We start from the raw sequence: 27,878 nt of genomic DNA, 5'->3' as shown, positions 1-27,878 counted from the left end.
TTTTCTATGAACAGTCTCCATTTTTATTTAACTGACCCATTTTACTAGAGGCGTGAAACTGAAAATGCTGGAAAATAATTTGTAGCAGTCTTCTTGTGTTCTGTAATAGCACAGATATCCTCTGCTCGCAACAATGGAAAGCTTTGTTCAAAGAGCAAAAAAGTGAAAATAGCACCAAGACTTCAATAATTCATCTGTGTTTCTTTTTAACAAAAGGTTACAACAAACACTGGGAATGTATGATTGTAGCAAAGTTACAGCAAAACAGCAGCCATGTTAGTTTGGCTTTAAATAGCAGCTTGGTTTTACATTGTAACTGTGCCATCATAATGAAACAAGCCCCGTTGTGCTTACAACACACGAAATAGAAAAACACCACACGTTTAGTTCAAGTTTGCACAGGAACTGGGGCAATCACGGTTACATTAGTACTAGAGGAACTCAGGGTAAAGGAGTATTTGGGCTTGAAGCAGGAATCAGGTCATTCTATTCATCTTGTTTCCTTTTTGGTTTCTTTGGATTCCGAGAACGGCTTTTTGCTTTACACAGTGGGCAGATTGGTGCATTGCGGTGTATCTGTTGGTGGCATGATAAGCAGGCCTGGAAAAGAAAATATAATAGTAACTACTACATAAAAGGACAGAAAAATCACATGATGAAAGAAAGACAGAAAACAGAGGGATCAAAACAGTAGCTAAATGATGAAATTCACGTATTTGGGATCACAAAGAGACTATAAGTCCAAATGTAAAATGCCCCATGCTGTGAGGATGTAAAATTAACCTTGCAGCAGAAAACTTAAAATGTTTACCTGTGTGTATTCCTAGTTCTCAGACCCGCTGTCCAACAGAAAAATGACTCAAAGTTATTATGAAGTCAACACTTCAAAACTTGATCTGTCCATCTAAGCTTAAAAAAAATCTCTGGTCTGGAATGGTTATAGAAGAAAACTTAGAGATAGAGACAGGGCATAGGAGAAATTGATAATGACCAAATGATACTGGCACTAGAGGCTGTACCCACTGTATCTATTTCCCCATCTCAAAAATTGACTCAACTGGTCATACTGCACAGGGTCTATTATCCCCCAGAAGTTGCACTCATGTGGCAGAACTGAATCACCTTGCTGTCTGAGATGCTTTGGCACTGACAGCTAGTTAATTCTTATGCTTTGGCGTTGTCCAAAGCCTTTCAGATACTGGACTAATAATTCTCAGGCAGCTCAAGATTTATTCTCCATATCACGATCGCCATATCCCAAGATAGCAAACTTGAGCAATTTCCCTGAGGACCTCATAAGACCGACATCCAGGTTAATGCTGAAACTTTAAAGCATTTTCTTTCTTGCCTGCAAACTTATAGCCCAAAAGTGGTTGTCCCCTTCACCTCCCACATTTTCTCAATGGCAAAGCGCTGTCAATGCTATTTTAGAGGGAGAGAAACTGATGTACCAGCACAGGGGCTGCCCACCCCCAAAAAAAAATAAATAAAAAAAGTGTGGTCCCTTTGGTTAGCTTCAACCTTATTGGACTCTTTTCTTGTCCCCTCTCCATCACTCGCTACTTGATTGTCGACCTGCACTGCACATTGAGGTTATTTCTAAAAGCGTCTTCATTTGCCTACTCACTTACCTTATGAGGACTGTATTGTGATATTTTCTGGATTTGATAGACATGCTGAGCATAATCTCAGGGATAGTCTCAATTTTGTCATAACACTCTGTTATTTGGGTGCATTTCACTGCATATACTCGTACTTGTTATTTACGAGATCCAGCAAGTGTACAGATGCTATTCTGACTGTATTGTATTAATGCTGCACTTTTTGATCCGATTTCTATTTTTATGCTCTGTTATTGTGTAAGTCATACAAAATCTTTAATGAAAACTACCTGATTAAAAAAAAACAAAAAAATAAAAGACCTAAAAGGTAGAAAAAAAGAATATAGAAAGCTAAATCAAAGCCTAACTACAAACCATATGATACAACGCTGACTGCAGTTGCATCTCTTACTAAAAGAAAATAGTTAATTTGGGCCAGAGTATTTTTAGTCACCTTTGTAGAGGTCCACTTCTTCTCACTGTAGAAAGAATACATTCTATACACAGCTTTTTGTAACACCCCACCACCACCACCACCACCACCTCCCCCCAGTCCTCTGGGACTCTTCACAGGTCCCAGAGGACTGCAGCCCATTTAGAAAGCACAGCGTACTTTGCACAGGAGCAGCAGGAAACTGGCTGTGAATCCACAAGGCACAAAAAAATTGTCTCGGGGTAAGGACATCGCTGGATCCCTGGACAGGCAAGTGCAGAGGAAAAGTTAGCAGCTACACGATTTGTAGTTGCTGACATTTATTTTCTTTTGGGAGGGGGCAGGGGGCCAGAACTCAGCTTTACAGCCAAACTCTGGGCTATACTTTTTTTTTTTTTATTAAAAGTCTCTCTAGCAGTAGAAAAAAAACCATCCTCAATTTGAGTGCTGTTCACCACAGTAATTTCTCTTCACTAAAGATGTCTTCAATCAAAAGCAGGATACCTTCATGGGAGGTGGCTGTTGCCGAAAGGTGGCTGTCTGTCGGGTGTCCTGCTTTCTAGCTACTTGTAGCTGTTGTGCTGCTGCGGCTGCTGCTGCAAGGGACTCTGGTATAGGTGGTTCCTGAGGCTCTGTTTGCCATTCAGCTTTCTGTTTTTCAAAGTAGCTGCAACAAGACAAAAGAGCAGAAACATTTAAAAATTATGTACTGAACAAAAAACATTATATAAAAAAAACAGGAAATTGAAAAGGTTTTTCCAGGTACATTAGATTTTATTCTGGTAAGTAATATTACTGATGTGTTAGGCTGGCGTTTTGTAATAGATGAAGGTTTAAATAGTTTGTAGACCATGCATTAGGTATCATATAATTTTTCATAACTTGAAAAAAACAGTGGAGTGCAGTACGTAACAGCAGTTGACCAGATATTAGTTTTCATTTACTTTTGACTATTCTAGGCTGCTGAAGACTATATTCATGGCCATTTGGAAGTTTTAGAGCTACTGTAGATTAAAGAGTACCTAGGCAGCAATCAAAAGATAAGAGGTCAAGTGACCAAGAGACTCCTGCCTTACAGCTCTGAGTCCTGGGCTTAAATCCCATCTCAGACACTATCTCCATAGATAGTTTATAACATCTGTTTAATGTTAGGTATTTCAGTTTAATCCCAAAAAACACTCTAAAAGCTTAACTGGTATCTGACCAACCTGCCTTTACAGTTTGTGCATGGTATGGATTGTTAGAGCATAACTTCCTTTAGCAGAAGGAATAAAACAGGTAATATTTTGGTGGTGTATAATTGAAGTAAATAAACTGATCAACAACATATAGAAAACTCCTGCCAATAATACAGAGGTTAAAGCGAACACAGCCATTCTTCTTTGGTTTGATCTGCTGTGCGTAGAGAGAGAAAAAAAATCATGGTGCAGTCATAAAGGCAGGCACATGCAAATACCTGTACATACCTGCATCAGCCTCTAATAAACAAACACTATTTAGTAAAACTAATATATATTTAAAGCCATGCCATTTTTGCCATTCTCTCTGCCAGAATACAGCTAGTGAATGCAATCAAAGGCCTTGAGCTAGGGGAAAAAAAAGAAATTTTGACTTACCTGTAAATGTCATATCTTGCAGTACAGTACAGAACACAAGCTGAATATTTATAGCTCATGGGTTATAGGCTGGTACCTTCAGGTGATTGGATGCTGGCACACTTTTGGAGGACATGCCCCCTGGGTACCCCCCCCTAAACCCACTCCACTCCATGATTCCTCAGTTTTGAAGCAAGTAATGCAAAGTAACAGGAATAGAAGGAAGGGTGACAGGTGCACTGTTCGGTACTCCAAGATATGGAATTTACAGGCAGGTGAAAACTCCTTTTGCCTAATAGTAGAGTACAAATCAAAGGCTGATTATTAACAGACCCTGGGATGTTCACAAGCAATGAATGAGAAGGGTGGGCAAAAACTAGGTAACAGAACTGTGCAAAAAAAGCCCCAACAAAGTGTATCAACAGACCCAACTTCAGAGTGCTGCTGCAAGAACATATTGGCTGAAATCCACATCCACAGAAGACTGGACGTCCACCTGGTAAAACTTGTATAAGGTATGAACAGAAGACCAGGTAAAACTTTGAAAAAGTATAAACTGGAGGATCAGTTGGGGGCCTTGCACAGCTGGGGATCAGAGGCCTGATGTCAGAATACCCAGGAAACACCCACCAACCTTGGTGAATTTTCTTTCATTGTATTAGGACACCTACAACAGCAAAGGGTGCCCAACCGAAATTCGATATAGTTTGGTCAGTGTGGGTGGAAAGTCTTAACAAGGCCACATGATTTTTTGCCCGTCTCTTCTGACAGATTTGGCATTAGTCTTGACATTGATTTTGGGGCTACTGTCTGCTGTTGTTCACATTCTGATGCTTCTTGACTTTTTGCAATTTGTTTGAGTTATTGTCCTGGGATTCTACTTGTGTATTGGTTCCTTTATTGCTGGCAAGTACCGCTGCTGATTTCTCCTATATCCATATACAACCATGGTAGATAGTTTGATACGTCTTTTAAAGCACCCTAGTTCTTCCGTTTTTTTTTGGGGGGGGGTTGCTTTTTTGGGGGGGTTTGCTGTATTACTGCATAAAGATTTATAAATCAAACAAAATTTATCCCCCCAAAAAAACACCCACCAACCTGGTGGAGTGAGCATGTAAAAGTGCAGGGGATCCTTTGTCCTTTAGAATGTGAGCTCTGGCGATGAAATGTGTCATGCATCTAGCAATGGTGAAGCAAGAAATCCTTGCAAGGTCCTGAGGGTAGGATGAAGAGGGAGTCTGTCTTCCTGATAAAGGCTGTTGCTTGGAGGTAATGTCTTTATGTCCAGGCAGTAAAAGAGAAATTACCTTTTGGGTGCTTTGGAGCAGGGCACATAGAGGGAAGAACTAGGTCTTCATTGAGGTAGAAGATTTATACCAACCTTAAGAAGAAAAGAGGGTATTGGGCGCAAGACTACCTTGTCATTCTGAAGAGTGAGAAACTGATCCTTAAAAGATAAGAGTGGCTAACTCAGAGACACACCTAATAGACGTGATGGCAACCAAGAAGGCTACTTAGCACATGTGATCATTCAAAGATGGGTTCAAAAGGGTGGTTTCTGCAGGGCAGAGAGAATCAGATTAGGGTCCCAATGAAGCAAGGTGCTGTAAGGAAGGCATGATCCGAGAAACACCTTGAATAAGGGGGAGAAAAACCAGAGGTTTTTGGAAAGAAATGGACAAAGCTAAAATTTTTCTTTTCAGAGTTCTTAAGGCCAAGTTCCACTCTAATCCTGATTGTAGGAGTCCAGAATGCTTGGAACAGAGTAATCTCTGGGACTAGAGTGCCTGCTTTCCCACCAAGCAGAGAAGGATCTCTAGATATGATAATAGATTTTTCTGCAAGTGGCTTTTCTTGTTTTTGAAACGTGGTAATGACAGACTCAGAGAGCCCTCTGTCCCACAAGACCTGGGCAACTTGCCATTAAAGTCAGTAACTGAAGAGAAGAATGTGACAAGGGACCCTAAGAGAGCATGTCTGGAATGTTTTGAAGAGGCCAGAGGCCATTGGCCATCTCCTAGCAGTCTGAGCAGGCCTGCAAACCTGGCCAGTTTGGTGCAAAGAGAATCGGCAGTTTCTTCTGTTGCTCTATGTGTTGTGGAGCTGTCAAGGCAAAATGCTCCCTGGAGTCCAGGAAATTATCAGAGCATTCAATACCACTGCAAGAGGATCTCTGGTCCTGGCCAGAAACAGAGGTAACTTGTGGTTGAACCTAGAGTTCATTATACATAACCCTGAGACAGCAGGGTCCACCCTGGTGGTCTACATTCAGAGTACCCAACTTCTACTTCTTGAAGATGTTGGGATGAAGGGCCCATTTCCCTTGGTCCGGGTAGTGACAGATGAGGTAATCCGCCTTCCAATTGTCTACTCCTGGGATGTGGATAGCAGAGAGCATTGAAGGGTGTGTCTCAGTCCAAGAGATAATCAAGCTTGCTTCCTTCAAGGTTGCATAGCTCCTGGTACCCCCTCGGTGATTGATAGAGGTTACAGCAGAGGCATCTGACGGAGTGTCCTTGCAGTGTCCTGAGCTCCAGGATGCTGAGTGGGAGCTTGGCTTTCTCCCATGACCATGTTCCATGAACGGAGAGGGACTGGAACACTTCACCCAAGCTCGAAAGACTGGCATCCGTTAATTTCCATTGATATGGAAGAAACAACTTCTCTATAGTTAAAGCTGGGCTGGAGATCAAAACTAGGAAATTCCTTGGTCGGCTGATAGGAGCACAATTAGGTCGAGAGAAGGAACATGTTTGTTCCATGCCAACAAGATGTTGTTGAGAAATCTCAAATGAAATTGAGCGAATGGGGCAGCCCCAAACTTTCATGAAGAATCTCCCAGAGATGAGTTTCAGAGAAAAGTTTAGAAGGAAGTTCTTGAAGGAAGACCTATGCTTGGGTTGTGTTTTAAATGATTCCCAAATATTCCAGGCTTTAGCCGTGGATCTTTAACACCTGGTTTCCACCATTGTTACGGATAAGATATTCCCCTGTGGGGTACTCAAGGAGTAGTGAGGAAATGGGAAAGGCGTGTCTCAGGAGGAGTATGCAGCAACGTGGTTGCAGACTGTCCTGTAGCAAAGTGCTTGTGGCAAAATGGTAGATGAAAGAGCCCGAGGAATACCATATAAAAGGGCTTAAGACAGAAGTGGCGGTAAAGTGTGAAATATATGGTGTGATGTAAGACCTGGTCATCCACCCAAGACTAAACTCTAAGTAGTGGAATTTTAGTGCCAAGTATGAAAAGTTTACACTGTAAAAGTGAATAAATTTCAAACACAGTCACAGTTTCCTGATAGATATAACGTATGCATATTAACTATTCAAGACTGTGGGGCTACAGTAATGGTCAGAGATACAGGGTGACCCTCTCTTACCTGTCCATGTTGCTGGCCCTTACATAGGGTCCAGGCTTTGCCCATCATGGTAAGTATATCCGGAAAGGGGTCTTCAGGATCTGTATTCAAAAAGGATGGACCATTGCCCTGGACCCACATAGTACACTGTGGCTAACTACATGCATTGTAGTAGTGGAGAAACAAAGGTGAGCAGCCAAGCAGGATCTAATGCCTAAAGCAACAATGCAGGCCATCCTGACAGTGTGGGGTCCAGGTATTGCAACCAAGGTTTTACTGAGGCTACACAAATCTGGATGCACTACTTCTTTTGTATTAGAAGACAGTGAACCATTGATTGAAGAATCGAAAGAAAAATAAACTAAAACCAAAAAGTGATTTCTCCATAAGGAGGTCTGTCATCTTATGGCAACTAGCAAAAAACTGAAGACTCACAGAGTGGGAAGGGTTACAGGAGGGACACCCAGGGGGCTTATCCTCAAAAGCTTGCAGTGTCCAATCACCTAAAAGTTCCATTCTATAACCCAGGGTCTAGGAATATTTAGCCTGTGTCCTGTATGACAGGATAGATGTATTTGCTTTTGCATGATTTGAATAATCACAACTCCTCCCCATCCTACAATATAGACCCAGGGGTATACAGGCATCATATATGCCTAGAAATATTTAGTGGCTGCTCCTGGGAGCATCAGCAGTGTCATAGGATGGAGTTACAAACGTACCCTTAGCTGCTGTAACAATGCTGGTTAATTATTTTTTGCCTAAGACAAACTAATAACTATTGTTTAATTACAGAATAAGTGTTTGTTAACTGCCCAAAGCAGATTTAATCTATCTCAATATTATCAATCAGAATGTATACAGTGCTATATATATGAAAAGAGAAATTAGAAATCACAGTCAAAAATAAAATGCCATGAAAGGATACATGGCCATACTAGGACTAACTTACTCCAAAGACAGCTTTTCCTCCTCCTCACACAGATCTGGTAGTCTCTGTAGCCCTAGAGTCATTCTTAGTGCATCTACGTGCTCCTTCAGTGGCTTGTACTCCTCATGTAGGCGACGTGTAGACTCTAAAAGTTTGTTCAGGTCATTTTCTGACTGTTTGATTGTGTTTTCCATCTACAGAAGAGAAAATAATACCAATCAATAACAATTCAAGTAAGAAAAAATACTAATAACTAACTCCATAGGAGGTATCCTTATTAAAAAAAGAAAAGAAAAAACACTTATGTAGTAAAAATACAAAAAGGCTTCCTCTCATTGGATGAGGTGGAGAGGCAGGCAAATTATGTCACAATCTCCATCTCAGCCAATCAGAGGAAATATTGTATTCATTGATAAAAATACAAGACTTAATATGAATGGCTGAGAAGCACTGATTTTCCTCCAGCAACAGACGAGAAGTCTCCCAAGATCTTGCTAGAGCACAGAGCTGCATACTGCATGCAAAAACATAATTTAGTAAAGGAAATGGTTTGCTTGGCCCAAACAAACTAAAAACGACAGAAAACCTGGAGATAGGCTGTAAGCCAACTTACTGCTTTGCTCTACATGGGCAGAACATTGTCTACATTGAATATACAACAATACCAATTTTCAACAACAGATGGAACTGCAGAAATCACTCTCTACCCCCACAAGAAAACTTGGAAGCTGTGGAATAAGTGTCCCCCTCAATGCTAATTTACAGAAGGGTCCCAAATAATTGGGTATTATTTGTTTCTTCCCCCTTTAAGCAAAATTATCACAATATAATTACAGGTCCTAAAGTGATACTAAAGGTACATTGTTTTTTTTTTTCAAACAACGAACATGTTATACTTACCTACTCTGTGCAGTGGTTTCGCACAGAACAGCCCCAATCTACCAATTCTTAGGTCCCCCGATGGTGCTTCTGGCTCCTCCCCCTTGACCAGTGCCCCTAATAGTAAGTTGCTTGCTATGGGGGCACTGGTGCGTGCTCGCTCCCAAGCCCTGTTCTGTGCATCCTTAAGACACATAGAGCCGAGGCTCGCCCCCACCCCCACTCTTTTATCACTGCTTGTGATTGAGGGTAGTGGGAGCCAATGGCTCCTGTGCACATCGCTGGATCAAGATGGGGCTCAGGTTAGTATTAGAGGGGGGCTGATGGGGGATCTGAACACAGAAAGTTTTTTACCTTCACGCATAGAATGCATGAAGGTAAAAAAGCTTCAGCCTTTATAACCACTTTAAACAATATATATGCAAACAAAAGATCTGTTCCAAAGATAAGTTCACCTTTAACTAAATCATTGTAAACAAAGAGTTAAATTACATTAAGCTCATCAGGAATACAACTTTTAGGGTGCTGTAAGTGCATTCCACACTGTATAGGGACCCTAGGTTAACTTGGTTCTGAAGGCAGAAAGTTTTTTTTACCTTAATGCATTCTATACATTAAGTTTAGAAACCTTCTGGGTGCAGCTCCCCCCTCAGCACTCCCATATACTTACCTTTGCTTTCTATCCTATGATATACATTTTAGTGGGTTTCTTAATGAACCAATTTGGAGGATGTCTTCAAAATGTAATGTACAGTATACATGTGCCTGTGGGGGGGGGGGGGGGGGTGTCTCAAGACTGGAAATACTTTGAAAGGCTGCCATGCCTAAAAAACAAAAAAGGTTGAGAAACACTGACCTAAACTATCATGAAGTGAGCTAAGCCACCGAGTTCTACTTAGCATACCAACAAAGATGTACGCCTATACGGTTATGTCCCTTGGAGGTAGACCAACAGTGCACCAAAGCTCACAATGTCTTCCTGGCACTTTAAACAGCATAAGAGTATAAGGTGAAAAGCTGGCAACTTGTTCTCCCAATAAAAGTACTTTATTGATAAAGGGTACAGTGTGTAAGCTACAGCAGCTTATGTGTTTCGGTAAAAAAAAAAAACTTATTCATAGACATCTGCTGTAGCTTACACACTGTATCCTTTATCAATAAAGTACTTTTATCAGGAGAACAAGCTGCTGGCTCTTCAACGTATACTCTCATGCTATTTAGCTTACGGACTGCAGCTTTATATATCTAGACTAAGACTAATTGCACTTCAGCTGTTTGTGGATTATAGAACTATGGTCAAAAATAAGAATTAAATATCAATATTATGAACACAGCAGTCCTTGTTTTATATGAGTCCTCCAAAGCACATTCCCCCATAAGATAGTTTTATTACCATTGATTCTGCCAGTAAGTCTGTTAATTTTTAACTTCCTTTACCAGGCCAAGCTGTCCAGCAAAAGTGGAAGTTAGAGGGCAGAGACAAACCATCTAATACTGACAGGAGTGCCTACAATGGTCATCTTGTATTTATATAGGTAAACCTTTATCTCCAAAGGTTTAAAAAGAATGTTTTTGTAACTGCCTAAAACTGCTGTGTGTTAGCTTTACTTTGTTAGTCACTTACTATATGTAAAAGTCATCTAAATTTGTCTATCCTACACTACTATGTTGCTGTTCCAGAGATACAGTGGAGAAGAAAGTGCAGCCACACGAATACAAAAAGTGTGCTACTGCCTGAAACATCAGGTGAAAATAAGGATTGGTAAACTGCAATATGATGAATCTTTGTTTTGGGGTTTTACCACTTCAGCTCTCACACCTGTTCACCCCTTATGGACCAGAGCAATTTTTACATTTCTGATATGGACCCATTTATTTTGAGATAACAATCTCATTACTTAAGATAACCACATAATACATATGCGGTTTTATTTTCAAGTACAACCAAGACTTTTTGTGCGTATTATCTTGCAACAATGATTTTACATTTTTTTGTTTGCAATCTTTAGACAATTAAACATAACGAAACTAATCAAAACTCACTTTTTCTTTAGTTTGAAAAGAAATAGTGGTATTGCACATAAAAATTGTGTGCATTTTATTTATTTTATTTACAGTTATCTGCAAATGAAGTGTTTTTTTTTGGGGGGGGGGGGTTTCAATTTTGCAGGTTTTTTCAATATATGTGTAAATATATGTTAAAAGGTATAAAAATATGAATGAACAAAGCAAACAAAAAAAATATTACTTGTTAATGAAATAGAAACAAACGAACAAAATCAGCAGAAAAATTATAATTGAATGGAGAAGGAGAATTAGTTATTTAGGGATGATTAGAGTAAACAAAGGGTTAATAAGGGGTTAAAAAGTGGAACATTTAATTAAAAAAAAAACTAAGAAAAAACCCACTTTTTTTTTTTACTTGTCAGGTTGCTTTAACTGACTTTATCTACAGATTGAAGTTCATCCCTTTGATCTGTAGATGAATAAACAGAATAGATACAAATGTAACAATATGTCAATATTGTTCTGAGCAATGTTCTTGATAAACATTGTCAGGCTGCTTATTTTGACAGCTCCAGTTCCTTCTCTGAGTACTGGGACAGGGGGGTCCTGGTAGCAAGGCAGAAGGAGTGGACGTTCTATACACGTCCTGTGTACAATGATGACAATTTTTTGTGGCATGTGTAGAACACACAGAGTCTGCGACTGGTTAAGTATACTTTAACAGCTCTAATACATACCACATTAATGTCAGCATGAATAAGCCTCAGCTCTTCTACATGAGCCATCTTCTCCTGAAGTAAAAGGTCCATTTCTTGTTTGTACTCTTTTAGATGTCTCTCCTCAGACTCCAAGGACTCAAACTCAGCTTTCAGTCTGGCCTTGATCTTCTCCATCTGAAGAGTCTTGTTCCTGGAAGGACCAACATGACTACATTTATCAGGCATCACAATTTTATTCTATCAGGCAAGAATAATGTAATATTTCACACATAATATTAATTACCATTATTTCTATCACCCAAAGTTTGACCAGTCCCAGCAGTTTTCTACTCACTGCTGCTTCTTATATAATGTTCCTATCACAACTAAATGTTTATTAAAAAAAAAAAAAAAAGAAAAAGCAGGACAAGGGAAGAAGGAAAAACAAACATGAGCACTCTATAGTGTAGAGTTGAATTTAATATAGGGATCAGACAAAAAAAAATGTAAATCAAGACTGGATTGTACTCACACCTGCAGAGTTACTTGAAACCATGTAAGTGGTCAGTGACCAGTCATTGCACTTGTGGAAAATACATACCGGTCAATGCTTAGCACTTTCCCGCAAAAAACACTGACAAGCTGCAAGATGCTCATTTTACATCAACCTGATAATGTGTCCTAGGTTAGCAAGAAATGTGTTGAAGGTGCACCAAAATCATCAAAAGAATATTTTTCCTTGACTTACTAAAAAATTTGAGTTAGAGAATACGTTGAAAAAAACAAAACAAAAACAAGCACAACAAGAACACATCAGTGTGTTTCATCTGTTACGGAAATTTTGTAGATAGGCAACTCCTACCCTCATATTAATCAGCAGTTACAAAATAATAACTACTGCAGTAGGGAACAGACACATATATGGAAAAGATACACTCAGCTTCTTATCACTGTTCTGCTTATGGAAAAGATACACTCAGCTTCTTATCACTGTTCTGCTTATGGAAAAGATACACTCAGCTTCTTATCACTGTTCTGCTTATTCGGCAGAATTGATGTTTTTTCGTACACATGCTGACATATGTATAACATTCATGTTACAATTGTACTTACTGCATAGGGTAACAATGTGTGTTATATAGGCAGGCTAATTTCTTAGAATGGCTTGAAAGAATGCAAATACGAAATCAAAACATTATTAGTGCCGTGTGCATAATGGGGGTTATTTACTATAACTGGAGAGTGCAAAATCTGGTGCAGCTCTGCATAGAAAATCAGCATCCAGGTTTTATTGCCAAACCACTTTCCCACCGCCCTATAGCAGGGCAGCAGGGGTGCGCAAAATCATGTATATATACATACGTGATTTTGCACCTCCGGGTAGAAGCCGCACGCGCTCCCTACCTGCGCCGCTATTCGCTGCCTCGGGTGTCAATCACATCCCGGCCAGTGATTACTCGCCAGCACCTGGTGATTGCCGAGTATTACTGATGCAATACAATTCTCTTCCCCATCAGCTCCAGCACACTGCTTTGTATGGCTCTGCATAGCATACAAAGCAGTGTGCTTACAGTTAAAAGCACAAACACAGCATACTGTGAAACAGCACACAGTCAACCCTTTGATCGCCCCACATTAACCCCTTCCTACCCAGTGCCATTAGTACATTGTCAGTGCTTTTTATTAGCACTGATCACTGTATTGGAGTCACTGGGGATGCCAGACGCATTCCCACTATAAGTCGCTGATCACCGCAATTACCAGTGTATATATAAAAAAAATTCCAGTATCTATACCGCCATTTGTAAATGCTGTAACTTTCACGTCGTAAACCAATTCATTTACACGTATTGGGATTTTTTTTTGTAGCAAAGACATGCAGCACAATACATTTTGGCCTAAATTTATGACAAAATTTTAATTTTTTAAATTTTTTTACTGGGTATGTTTAATAGCAAAAAGTCAAAAATAGTTTTTTTTCTCAAAATTGTCGGTCTTTTTTTTAAAGCGCAAAAAATAAAAAATGCACAGGTGATCAAATAACACCAAAATAAATCTCTATTTGTGTGAAAAAATTACGTAAATTTCATTTGGGTGCAGCGTTGCATGACCACGCAATTGTCAGTTAAAGTAACGCAGCACAGTATCAGAAAATATGGCCTGGTCAGGAAGGGGATAAATCCTCAGTAGGGCAAGTGGTTATCAAGCTGAAATTAGAAGCTGATTGGCTACCATGCACATCTGCACCACAACACCAGTATTAGTAAATGTATCCCAATGAGTACAGAGTGCACTGTATTATTATTATACAGTATTTATAATGTATAAGCAAAGACTACAAAACAGAACAGTTATATACAGAATTACAATTTCTTTCACACATCCTATTCAGATCTAAAGAAATATGTCCTTAGCAACCAATGTGGTGCCAGCCCACTCACACAAGAAACATTTAAGATACGATCTCATTGGTGGCTATAGGAAAATCCTTTTATTTTGTGTTCATTACAACAAATAAACTTATGTTTTTGTGAAGTATGTATGACCCATTGGAGGTTATTTACTAAAACGACTGTGCAAACTCTGGTTCAGCCAACTCCAGTAACTGATACATCTGTAGGAGAGCTTGTTCTATAGAAAAACAATTGACTTACTGGCTGGATCACCAGATGAAAATAGAAGAAAGAAGGAAAAAAAGAAAATGAATGCAGTCATCACATCTAAGAATTGGTGAGCTGCAACATAAAAATGTTTGCTTTTCTGTCTAACACTGCTTAACCACTTGACCTCTGGATGGCTTTATCCCCTCCATGACAAGGACATGTTTTGCTATTCAGCACTGTGCAAGTTTAACTGGCAATTGCTCAGTCACGCAACGCATACCCAGATGAAATTCATATATGCTTTCTTACAAGTAGGGCTTTCTTTTGGTAGTATTTAATTACCACTGGGTTTTTAAATTTTAGTTGTAAAAATGAAAAAAAAATACTGAAAATGGTTATAACATTTTGCAAACAAATAATCCATCTTCATAAATTTAGGCTAAAATGTAGTCTGCTACATTTCCTTAAAAATAACCCAAATCGGTTTATATTATTTAGTCTGTGTGAAAGTTAGAGTTTACAAACTATGGTATATATACTTGAAAATTGATCAGTCCTGATGTATTGACTGCATCTCATCTCATTTCTTCAGGACCCAAAATGCCAGAACAGTAAAAATATTCCCCAAATGACCCCTTTATGAAACGTAGATAGTCCAAGGTATTTAGTAAGAGGAATGGTGAGTTTTTTAAAATTGTAATTATTTTTGGCACAAATTTTTGGAAAATTAAATACATTTTTTTCACAATTTTCTTTTAAATACTGTCACCAGTGCAGTACAGTGTAATATCATATGACTAGTGTGACAGTGATCAGGGACACTGGTGATAGTGTGTACAAAAATAAAAACTACATTTTTATAACATTTTTTGAACTTTTTTTTATTAATTTTTTACACCATCAGAGCAGTTCAATATCACTATAGCGTGTGTGTGTGTATATATATATATATATATATATATATATATATATATATATATACACACACACACACATACATACACTATTTTTTTTTATTATTATTAAAAACAAACTCTAATTGTTTCTAACAATGATGATCACTGTTATAAGCAATAGTTTTTACTGTCATGAATAGCTTTAATTCATGACAGCTTGCTTACTATTGTGATGCTGTGATTGGCTACAACTAAATCACATGGTACAGAGTGCCAGTTTTGCTTACATGTGACTATGTGATCGCTATGATTGGTCATAGCAATCACATGATACCCTGGCTGCTGACAGCGGCCGGGTACCAAGCACCGTGATCCGGTCAAGGGAAAGCACTGCTGCCCGCCCCAGGGGTGCGCCAATGCACATACACTAAGCAACATATGCATAGCCTGTAGCTGCTGCTCATTGACAGTAAATGTACTGTGGGCAGGCAGCAAGTGGTTATGAATTTTGCACAATCTGTCTCACCCAGGCTAACCTTTTCCACCAAACATTCACTATCTTCTGCACTCAGGGACTCAGACCAAACAAAGGTTAATAACGAAGACTGTTGATCAAAGGTTGTGCAGCTCTATCATGAAGCTGGGGAAGCTTGATAAAACTGTAGAAGGGGATAAAAGAAAGAGCGCACAAACCTTGTGCATTACCTCAATAAACAATGAATCATTTTATTTAGGAAATATACTCACAAGAGTAGCGATAAAACAGGCATAAAATAAGCATAGTCCACATAGGGTTACAGGTCAATCCAAAGGGGAGATAAAAGCTAACGCATTTCGAAGGGTGATTCCTTCTTCATCAGAGCTGGGTTTGACAGAGTTCCCATAGCAAGGAGACATTGAGCCACTGAGTGTCAGTATTTGCTGTAATACTCACCCTTCGACATGCGTTAGCTTTTATCTCCCCTTTGGATTGACCTGTAACCCTATGTGGACTATGGTTATTTTATGCCTGTTTTATCGCTACTCTTGTGAGTATATTTCCTAAATAAAATTATTCATTGTTTACTGAGGTAATGCACAAGGTTTGTGCGCTCTCTCTTATATCCCCTTCTACAATAACCTTTTCCACCCCCTACCCCTTTTGAAAAATTTTTCAATACAGGAGCAACATGCAGGGGACTAATCTCAAGTATATACCAACTCTAGATGATTCCACAGTCTGACACTCCTAAAGTATAACTACATGACTAAATGGGGACAGATATTGAATAAACAATTTACATCAAACGAATGAAGCAGAATTTGGGCTTCAGCACACCAAACCTCCAATTGCACAGTCCCAGCCTGTCAGCTAAATCTGGGATACAGCCAGCCAGTGTGGGAACTCAGTGGGGGTATCGTCTTTAAGAAAAACAAATTTAAAATCCTTTTGCAATGATATTATCCCCTGCCTTCCTACATACACTCAACCTCAATTTTTCTGACCGATATTGGAGGTGTTAAAAAAAACTAAGAACATTAGATCGCCTATTTTGCACCTGTCCAAAGATACAGCCATTTTAGCAAGGAGAAGAAGCTTCTACCCTATCATTTACAATTCTAGTGGATACATCTGGGTACTTGGGTTTTCCCCCCCAAAGGATATCTAGGGTTGCCAGAATATTACTTCTTCATGTTATTAGTGCCACCAGATGCTTGATTGCCTCACATTGGAGGTGGACACACAGACCCACAATACCCGATTTATAGTCTCACACTGAAGAGGTTAAAGTATAACTAAAGCCAATTTTTTTCATTTTGGATAAAGTAAGGGAGGGTCATTTTTTGCCATCTGTGTCCCATTGTGGAAATTTCCCTTTACGTCTTGTCCTACAGGCAAAACAGGAAGTGAAGTGAGAGAATTCTGTGGTGTCACAAGCTTACCAGAACTAGCATCCCTGTTGTAAGGTTTCCACTCTTTTACTGTTCTGGTGAGAACCCAAAATGTGGAATTTACTTTTACTTTTGATGAACATGGTAAACAGAACAAAACAGAGAGGGTGGATCTCCTTAATGGGGGGCACAGACAGCAATACAAACAGGTGTTCTAATCCCTCTCCACTCAAACTAAAAAAAAAAAAATTAGTATACTTTAAACTCATAGAAACTCTTACAAGAATAAAGAATAAATAAGCTGAAAACAACATATAGGTAAGAATAAGAATAAATACTATTGTGACCTTCGAACAGGTGTGGGATCCTGGAGTCCGTCAAGACGCCCGTCATAAAATACATATTGTAACACTGACTCTGACGTTGACCCATGCTGTTTCCTACTGCTTTGCCACAACCCCACCCCATCATCCTCTCCCACTTTTTCCCTATTTACTGTGAAGATAAGATTTCTTTCTTCATCTTGTTTGCTTTTACCAACTTCTATTGCTGACATCGATCCTCAAGGCGTGTTGCCAAAAGAATTTTTATAGTTCTAAATGCATAAAATGTATACTGTGACTGAATGGTTGTGACCACTTATACAATGTGTTGGTAATACTTGTCACATTCTTGTACATACCTTCTTAGGCTACTGTCGAAATGTCATGTTCTAGATTTGTATATGAAGCCAAGCCAGATTTTGTTATGACCTTTAAAAACTTTCTAATAAAAATACATTTAAAATAAAAGTCATAAGATGGCAGTTGCACACGTGGACAAAATATAGCCCTTGAGAAATGTTTTACTGGCTAGCCATATTGAAGATCCAACAAAACAGATCATTAATGTGAGATGTTATCATAGTGTACCATTGCACAGGGCTATGAGGTAGTGCAGTCACTTTGACATCTGTCATCATGGTGCAGCATCTGAGCCAGAAAAATAGACCAACACACCAGTTTTGAAGGATTAAACGTTTTTCAAAAAGGGAGGAGAGGGAAATTCAGTGAGTAGATTTCATGAGTGGCTTGATGGCTGTGTGTCATTTAAATGTAAAATTTGAAGTCTCCATAGTTTCACTCAAAAATGGAATCTCCGCTTGTTTGCCTCCCCCCTCCCCCACTGCCATATTTGGCATCTTTTGGGGGGGGTGAGAGTGGGGAGCGGGTACCTGGTTTTGACAGGTGCCTGCTCCCACTTCCGGCTCAGTTCGCCACAGCAAAGTGAACCAGAAGTTCAGCCCCCTCCTCCCTCCCGCAGTTTCCTGGGAACTTTCATAAGTCCCAGAAGACTGCCAGACCAATCAGAATGCGCAGCGAGAGTCACGCATGAGCAGTGGGCACCCGGCTGTGAAGCAGCAAGCTGCTGCCCACAGTTGTGATGCCGGCGCCAAGGAGAGAAGAGGCAAAGAAGCGACAGCATGGGTAAGCACATCGCTGGACCCTGGGACAGGTAAGTGTGGGTTTATTAAAAAATCAGCAGCTACAGTCTTTGTAGCTGCTGACTTTTAATAAATACAAAACTGACTGGAACTCCGCTTTAAGACGAAGTGCTAGTGACATTAAGGTGTATGTAAACCCAAACATTTCAAATTTCCTATATGCGCCTGCTGTACCATGTACTTGTATGAAAAAGTATCCTGTTCTCTTTGTATTTTTTCCTTTATGTGAAATACCAGGTGATCCTGCCAGTTCCCCTGCTTTCTTATTTCAAATTGACCATACTAGACATGGAAGCACATTGTGACGGACAGCAGAAATATTATTTTTATTTTTGTGTTGTTTTGCTGAACTCAACAGTGTGTCAAGCAGTCAGCTTGTCTGCTTAATTAAATCCATAGTTCCAGCTCCCCGCAGGGGGATGAGGCTGATCTCAGCGGGAGGCACAGACAGCACAGTGTCCTGTAGCTGGATAAAGCCAAATGTGTCGCCACCGGGTGTAGAGGTTTGGTTGAATTGAAGGGACAATATATTTTCCCTATGCTGCAGAATGGCTCAGACCTTTTTCCTGAATTTACTTCTTTGATGGAGGGCTGCATGTCTTCCTAGAAGGAAGTTAGAAGATAAACAGAACTTCTGAGAAGGATAGTCTTGTATGGGCTGTGCTCCGCTTTCTAAACTGCTGGGACTTGTAGTTTCATATTGTCTATGTGGCTTCCTGGACACTGGGACTCTCCCTCCTGCTAGTTCTTCTCCTCCTCTGCTACTGTGCTGCGAGAGGTTTAGTGCTGCGGCAGTCCCCTCTCCATCCCAGGACCCATGGACCTCTGATGAGCCTGGCAGGCCTGCAATGGCTATTGCCCCTTGCTCTCTCCACCACTCTCCAGAGTTCTGCCTCCTTGCTGTGTCCCAACCCCTGCGCTGAGGATTTAACCCGGACTTAACCCTTGCCCGCCAAACTTCTGTCTCCTTATTGTGTGCCAACCCCCGTGCTGAGGACTTAACCCTTGCCCACCAGAGTTCTGCCTTCTTGCTGTGTGCCAATTGCTGTGCCGAGGACTTGACCCTTGCCCACCAGAGGTTTGCCTTCTTGCTGTGCCGAGGACTTAACCCTTGACCTCCAGAGTTCTGCCTCCCTGTTGTGGGCCCAGACTGTGCTACGGACTAACCCCCTTTGTCTAATGGACATCTGCCCCCTGCTGCGTGCCCAACCTGTGTTATGGATTTAACCCCCTTTTGCCTACCAGAACTCGGTTATCCTTGCTGTGTGCCCCACCCTGACTTAACCCTTTTTCTACCAAAACTCTGCTATACTAATTGTGTGCCTCCACTATCATTCAACAAAACTCTTGTGTGTCCCACTGCTCTCCACTTGTGTTCTGTTCCATCCACTCCTCCGTCACACACATTCATCCCAGCATGGTCAGTTTTCTTCTTTGCATTCTACTTCCTGCCTACCTGTCCTCCAATGGTCAGACGTCTGCTGGCACACTCCCCTCCACAGCTAATCACTGTGAAGATCAGTGTACTACTGTTTCTCTGTCTCCTGCTGACATGTATCCCGGATCTATGGAAATTCACCTCCCTTTCGACTATAAAACAATGAAACAATGGCTTGGCTAATCAAAGCTAATAAACTTATGGAGGAGCTGACCAGTTCTCTACAAGGCATAGATTCTAAATTTTGACCATACTGGTTCTACTGGATCTGCTACACCTTTACAGAGCACATAGGAATATAAAACAACTGCTTTCAGGATCAGCCCCCATGTAATTCATATTGGGAACTTCCTACCTGCCATTAAAACCAAAAACGTAATATATCACAGAACACTAGTGCATGGTTTGGTGGCTGCATTTGTTTTCTTTTTTTTTTTCAGGCTTCCTCTTCTTTCATTTGGCAATCTTGCAAATAACACACTTCTCAACCATGGGCGACTATGTCACACCTCCATTGTATCTACGGAAGAAGTCATGGTTGTCACTCTATCCTGCTCTCCTAATGTTGACTCCACACGTCCATATATCTCTTCATCTCCATTACATGGAAGGCAGGGCATTTGGTAGTCCACAGAAGATAGCTATGAAGGAAGATATTCTTCGGTTCAGCTCTCAGCAGGTGGCAAGGATACTGTATTACTGGCAAGATCAACTGGTATTTTCTGTATTTGCTAAAAATGTTCCTAGCTTTATAAAACAAAAACAACAAAAAGCAAAACAAAAAGAAAACACATCAAAGGAACAGATTTCATGTGTTTTTATGTTATTCTTTCATTTCCTCCCAAATTTACCTCATTAGATCCATAACCATAGAGTCTATCACAAAGCCTTTCTTCCACCCATAGATCATGGTTCCAGCCATAACCTTGCTTTTATTCCAAAAACCCCCTTGCCCTCCCAAAGTTCCCCTTACTATAAAGCTGGAAACCCAGCCACCCATTCTGGTGAATCTTCCCATGTTTCCATTCCCACTCTTCCAGGCCCTACTGCTGCAACTACAGTATTCCCGTCACATTTATCACGTTTACATTGTTATTTTGCATTGATGTGTACGTGATACAAATTGTTATTTTCATTTAGGAACAATTGAGTACTGTCCGTGATACTTTTTTTATTTGCACTAACATACAATTTTGAGGACAAGCTTTCGGGGAATGTCCCCTTCTTCAGATCTAAGCAGTGCTGAAACAAAGATGTAGCAGAATGTTGGAAGAAATGTAGGGGATGGGAAAAAATCTTTTTACTCAATTGTTCCTGTCGCAAATGCACTAATACGTCTACAATTACCTCAAGCAAAATGGAAGATACTTATTTTCATTTAAAAAAATTGTTAAAGGAGAACTCTACCTTGCTAATCATCTCCCTACCCTTACCCCATGAGCAACCATTCAGAGACCTGGGAATGAAGGAACCACACTGCGGCAGACAGATTAATAGTTATCAATGAAACATGAGTGCAGTGATCAGCACACTCATAGCCCACGGACACTTTCTCCAGCTCTCTAACTGAAAAGCCAGTAAAGAGGAATGGGCAGGGAGCTGGAGAAGGGTTTGCAGGAGCCTGACATTGTACTCGCGATTCACTGATCTTGGGCGCAATGCTTTGCAAGCTCCTGTGGAACAAAATAATAAATGCAAATTTTTTTCCTGCAAAAATATGTGCATTTATTATTTTTTTCCTAAAGTAGAATTACATTGCATCTAATCACCACAAACTAAAACGCTGTTTATTCATTTTTAATATTCAAACTTGCCTGTTCATCCATGTCTCCATGCTTTATTTTGCAGATAAATCATTTTGAAAAACACCCCCTGGTATTTCTAGCCCTGGCCATCCTGAGTAAAGGCAGATGATTCATGTAGCATTTACCTCCTGGAATCCATCTGCCTTTAGCTCAGGCATGCAGGCAGGAGGGTGTGCTTAGAATCCACCCACAGTCTGCTGTAAAACACAAAGGGAGCAGACATGATGAGAAACTAGTCCCTCAACATCCCTATCAGGTTCACTGGTTGCTAGAAGTCTGCAGGGTATGAGGCCGACAATATTCTTGACAATCAGGTACAGGTGGGGAGAGGCGATGGTAGCGGTGGAAGATATGCTGCTCTGCCACACAATGTACAGAGACAGAAACTCTGCCTGTCTCTGTACGCCAGCTTAAAATGGGTCTTAATGTCAGTTTTATTATATACAGACTGGAGGTAATTGTTTTTGAATATTAGTGGAGTCATAGCACCACCATGAAGAACCACCTCGTGTGGCCCATTTTAAATGGGTCATAAAGCCAGAAAAAGGTCTTGTTTTTTGTTTTTTTACGCATGTTATATAGTTGGTTTGTTGTTGCCAAGCCATATAGGATGTGTGAAGCAGGAATTCATCTCAGGCATTGCACGTCTGACATTGCTCTGCTAGGTTTTTGTGGCACCTTAGGGGCAAAACAGCGTCATGCATGATGTGATGGTTCAGGGAACTTTGCTCCGCACAGTATGTCAGACATCATACCACTTAGTGAATGTAATTTATTTGCATGTTTGGACTGCTTTGCTGTGTGGTTTATTTATACCCTGTGTTGTAGTACAGGGAAGAATGCACCCCAACAGTATTTTTTATGTATTTTATATATAAAGGATATTAAAAAAAACATCAAAGCCAAACTCCAGCTCACAGCTACAGTGCTTTTTTTCTTCCTTTTGGTATAGAGATTTTGCATAAAGAAATAAAAGCTGATCATTGTAAGCATTGTTAGTGTTAAATGGTTTGTCTCAACCCTGTAACTGCTACTTTTGCAGCAGAGCTTGTTCAGTTTAAAAATAACAGACTTACTGGCAGGATCACCAATTGAAAATAAAGGAAAGCAAGCCCAAAAAAAGGAGACTAATGAAGCTATCACATGTAAGAATTGGCAAGCTTTAATAAAATAAATGTTTGTTTTAAGGTTTGTCATGTAAATTCAGGTTTAAAAAACCATGTATGTATTATAAAAAAAACAAACAAGCAAAAAACAGTCTCTCTGGTTTCATGATAGAAGGTGCCGATGTTCATTCTCCATAGTCTCACTGTAAGTGGAAACATAGCCACCATCTATTGCTCACTTCCTAGGAGGACGATGGGATTTGTAGTGTGCATCATCAATGGCCATGACCGCAAATAACAAGCACTGATCATTTGAAACAAAGTAAAGGGGGCAAACATGAGTTTCGGGAGCTCACAGAGGACATTACAAGGAGGCAGAAAAACACAAAAGGGCCAGTTTCACACTGGTGCACTGCAGCTTGGGAGCAGCATGACTGCATGCGAAGTTTATGCATGGTTTACATGCTCTCTTATTGACTTTTATTGGAACATGCTCTTTCTGAAACTGCATCAAAGATACAAAATGAAGTAATGCGCTTTCATGAAAATGCACGGTCTAACAGAAGTCAATGGGAGTGCACCTAAAAATTGCACATACAATCGTGCTGCACCCAAACCGCAGCACACCGGTGTGAACTCAGCCTACGAAATTATTTCATGAAAAATGGATTACAAGATATCGCTTAGGCTGCAATCCCACTTGGGTGATGCGGGAGCATTGTGTTTTTTGTGTTCTTTTGGTGAGATATGTAGGGCAGCCCATTCAAGATATGCTCCAAAAATACACCAAAGTAGCTCCCGTACCTTTTTTGTGGAGCTGACTTTAGCGCATTTTCTTGACAGCGCATTTTTGCGCTGTGTGACAAAACACCCTTTATTGGTGCGTTTGGGGTGCCATTAGAATGAATGCCACCCAAAACGTGCGTTTTTACCGATTCTGCAGCCATTTTTGTTACGCTCAGTTGTGAATTGGTCCTTAAGCTGGCCGTACATGGATTGAAATTTGGCTGGTTTGATCCATTTATGGCAGTTCCCATTCATGAGAAGTCAATCAACTGATCAATTTTTTCATGAATGAGCTTGTTTGAAAATCTCCACTCAATCAATGCATGCAACCAATGGGTTACAGCGCTGATCAGTATTCTTATGGCGGAGGAGTTCCACTGACAGAATATAATGACACAGTGGGTAGGATTTCCCCATTTACCTCGAATGTGTAGATGGAGAAATCCTCTCAGTTTTTTTTTTTCGTTCAGCTGGCTGACTAAGAGTAATGTATGGCAATCTTAACCACAATGTTTTGCAGAAGCGCAGTACAGTCCATTTAACATGATTTCCTATAGGACATGTTCACATCTGTGCTTTTTCACCCGGTGCATTTTTTGGAAAGGGTCAGGGACTTTTTTTTAACTCAAAAAGTTGCGTTTTTGGTTCTATAGACTTCAATGGAAACGCTGCAGAAAAGCATGTATTGCATTTCTGCCATGTTTTTGATGCATTTTGTGTTTTACATCTACCTTGCAACAAGAAAAATGGAAAAAAATGAAAAAAAAACCCCATCTAACGCAGTAAAAACATAAGTGCACAAAAAAGTAAAATGAAACTCAAAACGCAAGGCAGAAATATTCAAACTTGCCCATCCATCCATGTCTCCATGCTTTATTTTGCTGATGAATCATTTTGAAAAACACCTCCTAGCATTTCTAGCCCTGGCCAACCTGAGTAAAGGCAGATGATTCATGTAGCATTTACCTCCTGGAATCCATCTGCCTTTAGCTCAGGCATGCAAGCAGGAGGGTGTGCTTAGAATCCATCCACAGTCTGCTGTCAATTACAAGGGGAGCAGACATGATGGGAAACTAGTCCATCAGCATCCCTATTAGGTTCACTGGTTGCTAGAAGTCTGCAGGGTATGAGGCCGACAATATTCTTGACAATCAGGTACAGGTGGGGAGAGGCAATGGTAGCGGTGGAAGATATGCTGCTCTGCCACACAATGTACAGAGACAGAAACTCTGCCTGTCTCTGTACGCCAGCTTAAAATGGGTCTTAATGTCAGTTTTATTATATACAGACTGGAGGTAATTCTTTTTTGAATATTAGTGGAGTCATAGCACCACCATGAAGATCCACCTGGTGCAGCCCATTTTAAATGGGTCATAAAGCCAGAAAAAGGTCTAGTGCTTTTTTTTTTTAAAGCAAAAAGTTGGTTCTATAGACTTCAATGGAAGTGCTGCAGAAAAGCATGTATTGCATTTTTGCCGTGTTTTTGATGCATTTTGCGTCTTAAATCTACCTAGCAACAAGAAAAATGGAAAAAAAAATGAAAAAAAAAACCCTGTAACACGCAGCAAAAACGTAAGTGCAAAAAAATGCGAAATGCAATTCAAAACGCAATGCAGAAACGGCTCAAATGCAACCTGCATAGGTGTGAACCTAGCCTTAGTGTCATGGCCCTGTTCAGATATTGCATTGTGGGAACTAGCATTCCCACTTGCGATTTTGAAAGTGAAGTGCTTTTTACACAAGCTTCCATGTGCCAAGCATAGGACAGCCCATTCACTTCAACATGCTGCCCTAGACGTGTTTGTCGCCGAAAAGAAGATCCTGCTCCTTTTTAGGCAAGAAGCTTAGTATGATTTTTAAACACGCATTTTGCCTGTGATTGCTGCACGACAATTGCGGCAGAATTGCACCACGTTTGAGGTGCCATAATGAATAATGGCACCCAAATGCACATCACTCATTTTGCTGTGATTTGCAAACCAGGCATTCTTCTACAATTCCAAATTTCCTAATGTGAATGAAGGATTGCCATTGTTACAGACAGATCCTTTAGGCTCCATTCACACTTGGAATTTCAAAATGCACAGAAAACACACTTTGGAAATGTGTGTCATATGTAAATGGGGACTATAGTGACTATGGGCATGGAACCGAAGACAATCAGAATGAAAGAAGGTCCCTAACACACCATGGATTTCCAAAATGGCTGATGATGGAGTCCTGTGAGGCTCCGAAACTTTGCTTCTACTGTAACGATGTGATTAAAGCTTTGGACCCATTTTGTAGATCGGTGGGCCGTTGGTGACATTCTTTTGCTCTGCGATGCCATTAATGGTACCCCAAGTGCAGGTAGCGGGGAGCTCTTCTGCTGCCTGGCAAACATGCTACAAAGGTTGCAAAACGCTCGGTGAAAAAAACAATTCATGTGTCAGTCCAAAATGTTGTTGGAAGTTGCTTGGAATGTTGGTCATGTGTAGGGCAGCCCATTCAACTGAATGGGTGCCACGTGCGGAAATGCTTCAAAGCTAGGGCTGCCACCTTATCCCTTTAAAGCCAAACACATTAATTACACAGGTTCTGGGGCTAATTTATTGCAGATAAGGCACTAGGTGATATTAATGACCACCTTAATCAGCCACAGAACCTGTGTCATTAATATGTGTTTGGTTTTAAAGGGATGAGGTTGCAACCTTATTCAAAGCGTGCAAAAAAAAAAAATAAAACCCGCCAGTTTCTGATACGCTCAGGTGTGAGCCCAGCCTAACAATCAGTGTTGCATCTATCAGATCCATGTTACAAAATGAGAATGTCACCAGCACACCGAGGATCACCAATATGCGTCCACAAGGTTTAATAAACTATCACATAGTTACAGCAAGGCAATGTTTCGGAGTCACGCAGGACCCCTTCATCAGGTATGTGACGTCACACGCCTGATGAAGGGGTCCTGCATGACTCTGAGGATCACCAATATGCGTCCACAAGGTTTAATAAACAATCACATAGTTACAGCAAGGCAATGTTTCGGAGTCACTCAGGACCCCTTCATCAGGCGTGTGACATCACATACCTGATGAAGGGGTCCTGCGTGACTCTGAAATGTTGCCTTGCTGTAACTATGCGATTATTTATTAAACCTTGTGGATGCATATTGTTGATCCTCGGTGTGCTGGTGACATTCTCCCAGCTGATTCTGTTTGGTTCCAGCCGACGGTCGCTGTAGCACCCACTTATATTTAACGCAGGAACGTGTGCATTTGGATTGTACACTTCCATGTTACAAAGGGACCCAATGGGGGAGATTTACTAAAACTGATGCAGCTGTGCATAGCAACCAATCAACTTCCAGCTTTTATTGTCAAAGCTTAATAGAACAAACTGAAGTTAGAAGCTGATTGGCTGCCCGGCACAGCTGCTCCAGATTCTGGGGGCTCCACTAAATCTCCCCCAATCGGTCTTCTCCAGGTATGTTGGAGGCCAGCAGGAAATCAGATGGCTTTGTGTCCAACATCCATGGAAATGAATGGAGTTGGAGGCTGTCCACCCCGGACACTCACTCCACCGTCCATGTCATTGTTAGCAGCATCCGATCTGTCATGTGTGTACGACGACTGAGCATCTCCATACAAAGCAGAGGACAGGGAGAGGATTCCGCAGATCTACAAGTGATCCATACTGACAAGCGACCATCACAGAAGGGGATCGCTCCCGTCCAGGTCTATTATTACACGGCACCCCATCCACACACCGGCTCTGCAGCTCCCCGATTTCCAATCACTTCCACCTAACGATCATTGATCGCCTCCGATTAGCAATCTGATCGCCTCCAGCTGGATTCCTCCTAAAATCACAATAGTCTCCATGAAGAAGAGAACACAGCGCCGATCGGCCACACACACACTACCTGATCTCCTTGATGCTCTCCAGCTTACACATGATCTCCTGCTCGTCCCCCATACTCCGCACTTTACACTTCGCCGTCCAGCGGAATGTGAAAAGCACCAACAACACAGTACAATGGATTGAGATGTGAGCAGAGCTCCGTGCAGGCACAGGGACGCTCCGCACTGCTGCTGGGAAATGAAGTCCTCTCTACCGCCTCCCCCTGGCTGGAGCCCAGCTCCAGGACTACATCTCCCAGAAGGCCCTGCGCTCCTGTACAGTATCTACTTCCTGCAGGCGATTGCTCTCTTACTCCCAGTTTTAATCAATGTGCTGGAGCTAATGATGGGAGAGCTTGTCAGATGAGGGAGGGAGGCAGTGCTTTGTGCCCAGATTAATGGCAGGCATGATATCACAATATATTGCTTTGTCTAATGAGTGTGGTGCCCTGCTGGGAAGATCAGTAATATCCTTGTCCTCGGCTGACTGCTCCTTCCATTCATCAAT

The 27,878-nt window shown here is 40.9% G+C and overlaps 1 protein-coding gene across 1 annotated transcript; it reads right to left on the bottom strand.

Annotated features, from left to right (window-relative positions):
* Nucleotides 1-27,570, bottom strand: ZC4H2 (zinc finger C4H2-type containing). Its single transcript, XM_089685181.1, has 5 exons — nt 27,394-27,570; nt 11,540-11,711; nt 7,938-8,110; nt 2,539-2,701; nt 1-600 (listed from the first exon to the last, which is right to left on the bottom strand). Exons 1-5 carry the CDS (start codon nt 27,444-27,446, stop codon nt 487-489), a joined length of 675 nt encoding a protein of 224 aa, XP_089541307.1. The 5' UTR covers nt 27,447-27,570; the 3' UTR covers nt 1-486.
* Nucleotides 27,571-27,878: the final 308 nt, after the last annotated feature.

Source organism: Staurois parvus, unplaced genomic scaffold, assembly GCF_062004578.1.
Source record: "Staurois parvus isolate SC_StPar_1 unplaced genomic scaffold, SC_StPar_1.0 ptg000365l, whole genome shotgun sequence".
NCBI classification, from domain to species: Eukaryota; Metazoa; Chordata; class Amphibia; order Anura; family Ranidae; genus Staurois; species Staurois parvus.
The sequence above is the reverse complement of the archived record's forward strand: the minus strand, read 5'-3'. Positions and strand labels throughout refer to the sequence as shown.

Excerpts from the sequence above, each read along its gene's own strand:
- ZC4H2 (XM_089685181.1), bottom strand. The coding sequence starts at position 27,446 with ATGGGGGACGAGCAGGAGATCATGTGTAAGCTGGAGAGCATCAAGGAG. Across the intron at positions 8,111-11,539 it reads TTCATGCTGACATTAATGTG|ATGGAAAACACAATCAAACA; the intron begins GTATGTATTAGA and ends TCTCTTCTGTAG. Across the intron at positions 601-2,538 it reads AACAGCCACCTCCCATGAAG|GCCTGCTTATCATGCCACCA; the intron begins GTATCCTGCTTT and ends TTTCTTTTCCAG.